Source organism: Leucopleurus acutus (genome assembly GCF_964270905.1).
Source record: "Leucopleurus acutus genome assembly, chromosome: 18".
NCBI classification, from domain to species: domain Eukaryota; kingdom Metazoa; phylum Chordata; class Mammalia; order Artiodactyla; family Delphinidae; genus Leucopleurus; species Leucopleurus acutus.
The window spans coordinates 68,098,421-68,109,394 of record NC_139160.1 but is presented as its reverse complement, the minus strand read 5'-3'; the positions used below and the strand labels follow the sequence as shown (position 1 = coordinate 68,109,394).

The window sequence follows — 10,974 nt, the reverse complement described above, 5'->3', positions numbered from 1 at the left end:
ATGTGTTTCCCAGAACTGCCCGGCCTAGATCAGGTTCCTCTGCATGCCTGTCGGAACTGCCCTGCACTGGAGGTGGATGTTGTATGACCATACGTGGGCCTCTCCCACTTTGCTTTGGTTCCATGATGCCTTTCCTTGTATATAACCTTCAGCCCTCCTCCCCTCTTGGGCTTCCTGGAGGAACTGGAAGGGGTAGGGAAAGTAGACCCCTGGGTGGGGCACATGGTAGGGGCCACATAGGAAATAAACTAAAAGGGCGTAGGGGGTAAAAAATGAAAATAAAAAACAACTGTTTTCTATTTACGAATTTAAATAAACAGAACAGCCTTCCCCGCGGTGTTTGTCTAAGGGTAGCAGCTTTGCTGCTGTGTAGGTCATGAAAAGGTTGGTGTAGAGTTTAGAACTTCCCATTCTGTTAATTTCTTAAAGAACAGTCGTCCAGAGTCTCCACACAAAAGCTCATGATTTAATGAGGAGCAGAAACAAAATCTCTGATTGTTGGTGTTTCAAATTTCATTGGCGTCCTCTGGCAAACACAAGTTGATCCTTCGCAGCTTCAATACCCTTTAGCCTTCAATATAAGAGCACATGCTGAATAGGGAAGAATGGCTGGTTGTTATGTTTATTTACCCTTACTACAAGCTGGGTTAACCTCTTCAAAACAGCTTTACTAAGCCCGTTAACCACACCACCCATATGACCTGTAGCAGCATCTCTAATGTGATGCAAATCTCACAGGGGACCATATGCACCAGCTCTGTGGCATTGTGTCTTCTTAGAGGCTACAAGTTTATTGCTGAGGGGGCCCTGTCCCAGCCATACATTTACAGGGGGGAAATGGCCTCAATGGCAAACAGTTAAACAGGGAAATAAAGGGAGAGAATGGATGGTCTTGTGCTTCTGCACATTTATTTTTTAATTGCTGGTAACTGTTGACCCAAAGCATTCACCCAGGATGAGGGCTTTCATAGTGATCACCTAGCAGTTCAAGGATAGGGATATTTCATTTTTGGGGGTGGTGGGGTGGTGGAGGTTAAAGTAATCAGTTTTGAAGATTTATTTTTAGAAGATATCTATATAAACCAGTATGGTACTTAATCAACTTTTCTATGCCATCTCTGTTGTTTTATCAGATTACTAGTGAAATAAACACCAACGCTTCACTGAGTTATTATTTTTTAAAAGGTTGGCCTTTCTTAAAACTATTTCTGGTGTCGAGTGAACAATGCACAATGTGGGAAACATCTAACATGAGCAGGGTGAAGGGAGTATACGTATTTGGGAAAGATCTGTTTCATTAAAGACCAAACTTCTCCTGGAACAGCCCATCTCTCTCCACTATTTTATCTCCCTGTGAAATCATAAGTCTGTACTTGTAACACATTCGTGAACAATAAAATCATAAGCTTGGAATCAAAAAGAAGAAAGTTCATTTTTAGAGGAATAACTGGCCAGTGAGATAACCAAAAAAAAAAAAAAAAAAGTGATTAACATGAACTGTAAATGAAGAAAGGCTCCCATCTGGCATACTAACAAGTTGCCTTGAGTATTATGGCTTGTCTTTAAGGAACCCACTGTATATGCTCAGCCCACCTGATGAGAGCTTCATTTAGCAGATCATTTTTCCTTGATGGAGATGGCAAGCCTAACAATGTTCTGGGCCTGCTTCAGTAATGGCATGTCGATCACACTCCCTCGGAAAGTAAAGGCTCCCTGGAAGACAGAGAATACAAACTTCCTGAAAGAATGCTCGGAAATTACAGGCTTCCTTTCTGCACACACTTGTACAACAAGAACATTTTAGAGTCCACCTGAATTATACTGACTTTCTTACCCAACTTTTGAGAAAGCCAAAGTAAATTACAGGGGAAAGATTTCTTTTTTCCTCCTAAAAAGGAAAAAAAAAACCAAAAACCACTTCAGCATTTTAATGGAGAGGAAAAACATCAGGCACAAGGTATTGGAAACTGCTCATTTAACTCTTGAAATCAAGCAGAAAACAAGGGTGGAAGGAAAATGTAAATACTTCCTTATATACTTTTTGAAATATTGCATAGAACTGTGAAAACAGTAATATGCTCTGGCAACAGATTATTGTTTGAATAAATAATTGTATGATCAGGTTAAAGGAAGAATGCTTCCTTCTTGTTGTAATGTAATTGAGGGGTAACACTATCATGTGATGAGAAAATGTAAGGTAGGATTATACTGAGTAAAAAGAGATTCTTCTGTTGGTACACACTTTTGCAGAAAAGGATTACAATGACAGGGGACATGAGTCTGTAACAAAAAATCATAGGTCTGTTGAATGGTTAGCCTGGAAAGAACCTGAGATCTCCTGATTTATACCCATTTTACAGATTCACTTTTTGAAAACTTCTGCAAATACTCATTGAATGTGTCATGTGATCTCAGTGCTGTTCTAGATGAGGACTCTGATGCCCAGAGTAGTTAAGTGATTCTCCAAGGTCACTTGACTAGGAAAAGATAGAGCTGGGGCTAGTACTTGGGTCTCAGAACCTCAAGCCTTCATTAGAGACTCCCACATTATGATGATAAGGTAGTTTCTTTAGTGCCTCAGAAAAAGAAGAATTAAATGGACAGAAGCAGTATGAATCTGAAATTAATGTCCGGTTATTCATGTTCTTTTCTTCACTTCTTTTTGCTGTTTTCAATTACAGCTCTTCTTAATTCCCCTTCTTTCTACCTGTTGGTAAGGATGCTGGTGTGAGTGGGGAGCAGGTGGTCTTTTGAGACCTGAAGGTGGGTTGGAGCAATTATAATCCTTGATGATGGTCCATTTGTATATACTGCCATCCATTTCTGGATTTTACAAGTACCACCTCTCAACAGTCAATGTTGTCATTATTCAGGACTTCTGGGATGGTCTCCTGGGCTCGCTGGAAACCCTCATCTCTTATAATAACATAGAGTTATACACAGAATGGAGGTTAAAAAAATTGGCAGGGAATCCTTAGCAGTGACTTTGAAATTTGTTTTTTAATCAAGAGAGATTTAAAAGTCATTAGGATTAGAATTCTCACCAGTGCTTAGCCTTCTCAGCCCGAGAATGAGAAATCGGATTCATATGAACACCTGTGTTGCCTAAAATCCTATACCGTTAGGTCATTTTCCAATCTGCCCATTTTACTATGTATACTCCCAGATTGGTCTGTGCCTAATTTCATTCAACCTAGAGCTAATTTTAGTTGTCTCTGTGACCATGATGAATTTTATGAATTTGGTTAGAAGTTCTAAGGATATTCTGTGGGTTCGCATGACATGTGAAATCAGGGCATGGGACTCGTCCTGTTTTACAAGGCGAGAGTCTAGTTTTCTCATTGGAGTATATGATGAAGACCAAAGGCCTCCTGGTTATCCATCCACCACGTGGATTCTGGCCCTGTAAAACAGCACGTGTGTCCTGCTAAAGCTTAAATAATAGGCTAATAATAATAGAGATGAAATTAGCCTAGATGCACATGAAATCAAAATGATGCACAGAGAATCAAGATGACTTGGCTTTGGGTCTATGCCATGTTCCCTGAATCCGCTTTGGATTCCACATGCACGTCAAAGATGCAAAATATTTCATGTAGTTTTTCAAGACAGGGAAATCATTTCTTTCTTTTATGTGGCAGATTTTGCTTGACTTCCTTTGTTAAGCTTAAGCTGGAAAACAAAAGTTAACCTTTTTGTCCTTTGTTTCCTTCATCTCTGCAAATTGAGGATTTTAGTGTTAAGAATCAAGACTTCCTAATACGAATATCCTCCTGCTTTCACATCGACCTAGAATATGGTTGGTTTTTTAACATATGGATCTACATGTGAAATGTGAACAGTCTGTTGGTCAGGATTTGGAAGAATGCAGATTGTCAAAAGCTACCTGGATTTGTGGGGAGGGTTTGAAACATTCCTTAATGTGTGATCATAGATAAGTTTCGGTTTCACAGCTCAGTGCGTTTCTGAGAAACTGGTGTACCATTTTGAAAAGAAGAGGGAACTTCCATCAGCTTGAAGAGTCAGAATATAATTTGGTTTAAAATGCCTCTAAGTAGTAACTCATTCATGGTTGAAAGCCTTAACAACCATGACTACAACAATAATAATAGCTATAATTTCTTGAGCAGTTGCTAGCCCCAGGACTGTGCCTGGTCCTTGACATGTTTTATTTCAGGTAATGCTCGTAAAAACACTGTGAGGTAGATACTATGACCCATCCCCATTAACAAATTTTTTTTTTCTTTTCAATTGTAGTAAAAACACATAACATAAATTCACCATCTTAACCATTTTTAAGTGTATGAGTCTGTAGTGTTAAGTAGATTCACAGTATTGCACAACAGATCTCCAGAACTTTTTCATCTTGCAAAAGTGAAACTCAGTACCATTATAGACAACTACTCTCCATTCCCCCTCCTCCATCCCCTGGCAATGAGCATGTATTCATCTGTTTCTATGAGTATATATCCATCCCCATATTATAACTGAGGAAACCGAGGCACGAAGAAACTTGTACGAGTCTGCCCTGTAGCTCACTAAGTATACAACTGGTATAAAACCTAGCTCTATTTGATCCAAAGCGTGTGCTCCAGGCTTACGCCCTGGGCTTGTGGATTGTTCTCCGAGTGGGTTGCCTGGCCGCCTGAATCAGAATCATCTAATCGGGAGGTGGCTTGTTAAAATGCAGATTCTTGGGCTCCATCCTATAAGGTTTCATGCAGAAGGTCCGAGCGTTGGCCAGGAACCCTCTGATGATTCTAATGCACATTGAAGTTTGAGAAGCTCTGTGTTTTAGCTCTCCTGGGTAGAAATGGTTAGGCTGGCTTTTAAATGGGTACAACACTCCATCCCTGCTCTCAAGGACCTAAAATTTGCAGGAAGAGCATGGAAGTAGGTGCCATAAAACGCAACAAGAATTAGAGAAAAAGCCAGTGTTATGAATAGGGAGATCAGAGGCCTGAAAAGGCTGCCCTTCTTACCAATCAGGACCATGTTTGCCATTTCACACTGTTGACTTAGACATGATATTGTATACCTAGTGCATGTCATGCGTTTCCCGCTAGAGCTGTCATGGGGCTCCACCTCTGCGCACAACGGGCTTTTATTCAGCAATTACCTATTGAGTTATTTGTTGTAATAAATCACTAGTCAGCCACTTTGGCACATCTTACTATACGCATGTCTATGGCTTCAGCCTCCTGGAAATGAAGAGCAGTATCACCTTAGCATAGGTGTTGTCTGTACAGGAAGGAAAACAATTACTTATTGGGCTGTACTTTTTCTAACATCTGGGTCATTGCCTGGTGGTAAGATAGGCATTGAAATAACATGAACTTTATCAGACCTTGAAGTTCTTCAATGGGGGAGAATCTGACTTACAATTTGATGGCAAAAGGACTGGTGATCATGATGGTGGTGATGCCAAGAGTAATAACATTTATGGGAAATATTCATATATTTCACATTTCTGGCACTTAGCACTTGAGAATTTTTTTCTGTAGAGTACTAAAAGAGTACTTTTCTAGCACCCATAAACTGATAATTCTTTCCCTACTCATTGTATTTTCAAATAACTTCTTTGGGCATTCAGGGAGTTCTCTTTGGCACATTCCCATGATGATGTTGCTGTGTCAGAATTAATGATAACATTTTAGCACAGCTGCTATATGCCTTCTTTTTCAGAGTGACACTTTATTTCTTCCTCTATGATGCTAAGTCTTATGCCCAATGAATTATTTACCTCATTACAGTTCCCAGTGAATTCCTAAAACTTTTAGTCAGTGTTGGTCACTATGGAATTTGTCTTTAGGACCTTGGTTGTACCCTCTTCTTGCTAAAATCTCTCAGGCCCAGCCCTGACTTCCCATCACATAGCTCTTCCTTACTCCCAAAGTTAACTGCTCCTTGATACCCCTCAAAATGGGGAATATGATGCTCTCACAGAGACACAGATGGGCACTGTTTCATTCTTTCTTTCCTGTTTTTCAACCTATCACACTTGGAATCCTTGGACAGGCCCTAGTATGGCCTTGGTCCCCTCACAATTTGGTTAAGGGGTAAGGATTTAAGTTTGGTAACCAGGCACCCAAAGCTCAGTGTGGAGGCTGCCTGGCTCCCAAGCTGGCTAGTAGAGGTCTTGCTGAGAGAGTGCTGGGATACCTTCCCAATTGGGACCGTGATGTTATTTTTCTAAAATATCAGATAAGATCATCCATTTGCTTAAACCTTGCTTTGGTTCCCTTTGGACTTACAAAATCAAGTGCAGTCTCCTTAGCTGGGGGCCCAGTGCTCCCCATGGTGAGACCAGGCCCTGCCTCTGCTCTCAGCTTAGTCTCCTGCCAGTCTACACACACACACACACACACACACACACACACACACCCCTCTACACCTCTCCCACAGGCTCTGCTCTCTGCTCTGATAGTCCTTTCCCTGTCTGTCCGGCAAACTGCTCCTTATGCTTCAAGATGTCAGAAGATGTCATATCTGTGAATCATTTTTAGACTTCTCTGGTTGGGCTCATTTCTCTCCTTCCTTCCCTTATACATCCTCCTGTAACAACACTTGTTGCATTCTACTGTAATTATCTGTTTACGTCGCTGTCTTTCTCACTGTGTTGGGAAGCCCTTGAGGACAGGGGCTCACATATCTTTGAATCCCCAGAATCCAGCACCCAAAACATGGTTCTGAAGCTTGTGTCTTTTGTGGGGCCTGAGCTGGGTGACTGAGGGGACAATGACTTGGGAAGATAGAATCACTCTTACCTTTCTGCTCTCCTTTATCTGCAAGTGTCTTTCTGTGCCACTTGATCTTTCCCTGGTCTGGTAATACTCCCTGGTCAGTTGGCCAACACTTGCTGAGCCTCCAGTAGGACACAGGGACTGACCTAAACAAATGTGATGTTGGGTTGGGGTCAGGTTAACTCATGCAAATGACTTAACGGTTAAAGTGCAAGCGAGTCTATCTGTAAGTGGGGCTTAAGGAATTAGAAGCTGCAGAGAGAAAGAGCCATCAAAACGGGGTGGTTTGGCCTTGGAGGGGCTTTGGGGAACAGTACTTTATTTATTTATTTAGCTGTGCCACATAGCATGCGTGATCTTAGTTCCCCAACCAGACATTGAACCTGGGCCCTCAGGAGTGAAAGTGTGGAGTCCTAACCACTGGACCACCAGGGAATTCCCAAGGGAACGGGTACTTTTAAAGTCAGCTTTAGAAGGTTAGAGATGCCAAATGAAGGTCAAGAGAGGGGCAGGGGAAAAAGAGCAGTGTATCCATATGTGCAAGTGGGGTTGGCCTTCTGTGTTCGACAAGAGCCCCCTGTACTTCTGGTCATCAGTGACTCAATAGATAAGCAAAATGAAGGACCACAGTACGAGTTACTGGATCTGTCTGTTGATGAAGGGGTTTCTCTAGGGCCTGAGGAAAGGGAGACTAATCTAGCCTCAATGAGAGCAATCTGGAAGAGGGACAACAGACTTTCCTCAGGACAAAGCACACAGGACTCAGTCCCTGCTTGATGCAGCCAGACTGGAACCCACAGGGCTCCCTCTGTTCTTGCTCCCTGCCCTGGGGGACCCAAGGGGGCCCTGGACCCTGAGGGGAGCAAATTGAACCACTTGTTTCCTTTCCTTTATTCTGGGTAATTTTTTCTCTGTTCTAGAGTAGTCTGGGGATCCAACAATCTGATTTACAGATAGAAAAATTGCAGTTCAGTTATTAGTTCATCTTTTCAAAGCAACTTATGAGTAGGATAGGACTAGAATCTTCGGTTTTTCACCCCAAATCTCAAACTCTTCCCACTAATCAGTGTACCTCAAAGCATGTCTGGTAACCATGGTACATAAGATGATTATAGAAAAAATTAATATCAAAAAATTTTAATATATATTATTTTACATATACTATATTTAAAAATTTATTTTGATGTGATTTATAAAAAATAACTAGCATATCTAAACTGTTATTTCAGATATTTTTTTTTTTGCGGTACGCAGGCCTCTCACTGTTGTGGCCTCTCCCGTTGCGGAGCACAGGCTCCGGACGGACGCGCAGGCTCAGCGGCCATGGCTCACGGGCCCAGCCGCTCCGTGGCATGTGGGATCTTCCCGGACCGGGGCACGAACCCGCGTCCCCTGCATCGGCAGGCAGACTCTCAACCACTGCGCCACCAGGGAAGCCCCCAGAGACATTATTACTTAGAATGAGGCTGAAAAAATTAATGACATACAGGTAAGGCCCAGATAAGCAAGTATGTGAAAATGCAATTTTAATAACTGACTTGGGAATAACTGAAATGCAACGTGCTTCCATCCTGAGTTTCCACTTGGAAGCTTTTACTATAATTATTATGATGGCAGAAATACCAAAGGATATTTTCAGTGAGAAAAAATTCACTAATAAAAATGTGAATGACATTTTAAGTCCTCAAAAAACCCAAAGCATTTGTAAGAAGGATTAAAGGAGGTGACGTTTGATCTTTGTATGTGCTTCTGAATATCAGTAACCCTTTGTTTTATGGATAAACCATCTTTTAAAACTGCCATCGAGAGTAAAAGAATACTATTGAGGACTTGGGGAATAGAGAACATGTTTTTCTTTTTTTAACACTTTAAATTGTAGTGATAATTTGATAGGTATTTTAATATTTTGAATTAAAATTCAATAATCATTCACTCTATGACCAGAGAATTTACAGATCTTAATATATCTCTACTTGAAATTTCTAAAAGCTCAACTGAAGTCTTTCAACATGGGCAATTCACATTTGGCTAATCTGTCCTTACTACTAGCACTGAAATTCTCACAGGTGATATTCCATGGCCTTAGATGGGGAGACCCTTTAAATGATTCATAAGAATGTAACAGCTGAAATATTTGAAGGGGGTTTGTTTTGTGCCTGACTGGGGAATATAGTGACAGTTCGGGCCTACTGAACTGCTTCAACAGGATCCCTTCAGCCCCTGCCTCAGAGCACCGCCTCTGAGGGGGTGTCGGGTGCTGGGTATCCTGCATCCTGGGCAGCCTGTTGGATTTATTTTCCAAGTTCTGAAAGGTGGAAAAGTCTGGAGAAGCTCCCTCCTTATCCCTCCCCCTGTCTTTCCCCTGTGGCTCTCTGGCTTGAAAAAAGAGCACAGAACCCTCCATGGAGAATGGGATGGAGGGTCCTGTACGCCCCCCAGTGCAGTTCCAGCTGCCAGGTCAGTGCTGCCTGAGAGGATGTGGGGAATCACCTGTCCAAGCGGCCCCTCTGTATTTAATTCTTTTAAATCCATTTAAAAGAATTTAACAACTTATCAGCCGGAGGAGATACGAATCAGATGCAGGTGACCAGCAGTTGGGAGCACAGCTATGCCGGAGGCAGTGGTGAAACAGGACAGTTTTCAGCAGACGGTGAGAAGGAAAAGGAAGACTACTAGTGAAGACAAATGGCCTGACACGTTTATAAAAAGAGGAAATTCTTTGGAACATGGGACCTGAGTGGATGTAAAATGAAGGGACATCATTAACATCTTGCTTTTTAAAAAGGAAGCACGAAATTATTTAGCTTTAGCCCTTCACAGGAAATAGAAACACTCATGTGTTGGACACTGGTAAGATTAATTTGGGACTTTACCCATAGTTTTACGAAGCTGGAGGAGTAAAGAAGAATAAGTAGAAGATTTGGAAGATGAATTTGGCAGGGAAGATGGAGGTGGCTGAACAGTAGGGAGGAGAGCTGAGGTGAATGTTTAGGTCAATTATCTTAATATGTGACCAGTCCTGAGTTGTCTACTTGCCCAGATGGAGGGTCTCAGTGGACCAGAGCATCCTTACTTCACAAACGGATAGGGAGACCAAAGGTGCCTTCTGTTTTTAAAATTCTTCTCAGAACCCACTAAATGTAGGCAACAGGATTTATCTTTTAAAATATTCAGGCAAAATGATGAGACAGGAATAGACAAGTCTTTATTTTAAATATCTTTTGATAAGAAAATCTGGAAAAATCAGGCCAAGTATGCCACATGGAAAGCTACCTACCGAGGTGAAACAATTGGATTTATAAGCATATTGCAATCTAAAGGGGTTTCCACATATGCTAGCACATTAGACGTTGTGCTTAATTTTCTGTTTTTTAATAGTTTTATTGAGGTATAATTTGCATACCATAAACTTCACCCATTGTTAAGTGTATAATTTATTGACTTTTACTAATTACATAGAGTTCTGCAACTATCACCTCTCAGATTTTTTCTGAAACTAGAAATCTTGGAAAATATTTTATTTTTAATCTTGAGGTAAATGTGTAAATACCTGCATTTAATTCAGAATATTTTATGTCAAATTTAAGCTGATATTGCCTATAAGAAAAGCAGAAAATGAGGGCCTTTTTATAGCAGCTTGCAGCTCAGACCAATAATATTAAACTTCTATTTTAAATGCTGTAGCATTATTCTTTCTTTGGAAAATATATCTAAATGAACTAACATTAACTAGAAGGCACTTTAAACATTTACTAAAATACAACTGATGAACAATAACTGATGAAATAATTGGTGAAAAATTTTCTTTCAACTTTTCTAGAAGGAAAAAAGGTCAGTACCATATATATTGTTAAAAAGTCAAATGAATAATTTCTTTTTAGCACTGTCAGAAATTTAGAAACCAGTTGGCTAAACAGTATTTACTAAATGTATATTGTGTACCTATTTCCATCCAAGATGCTGCAGGGAGATCTGTGATAGAAAGAATTCTTTACTCTCTGGGGTAGTGGTGGAAAATTTCCCCACTTTTTTTTTTTCATTGAGGTCCACTAACCTAAAATGAAAAAAAAAAGAGAATTCTAGAAACTCTTGATTTATATTTCTTAGTAAAGTAAAAGCTCCATTTGGCTGCTTTTAATATAAAAAGAATTACAAAATTCTTTAATAAGTACCACAAAATATTAAAAGAATGTTCTGAACTTCTCTATTATAATCAGCTGAAGGAGAGAAG

The 10,974-nt window shown here is 40.5% G+C and overlaps 1 protein-coding gene across 2 annotated transcripts in view; it reads right to left on the bottom strand.

Annotated features, from left to right (window-relative positions):
• Positions 1 to 451: 451 nt before the first annotated feature.
• Positions 452 to 10,974, bottom strand: part of CLYBL (citramalyl-CoA lyase) — a gene marked incomplete at its 5' end in the record, with an annotated part of 234,426 nt that continues 223,903 nt past the window's right edge. The window contains 2 exons of one of the 2 annotated variants that reach the window (XM_082859229.1): positions 452 to 571; positions 1,594 to 1,713. In XM_082859229.1, the coding sequence (XP_082715355.1) occupies positions 1,618 to 1,713 (96 nt within the window). In that variant the 3' untranslated portion in view covers positions 452 to 571; positions 1,594 to 1,617. Of the gene's footprint in view, positions 592 to 1,593; positions 1,714 to 10,974 lie in introns of both variants that reach the window. The other variant, XM_082859230.1, reaches the window with a different exon arrangement.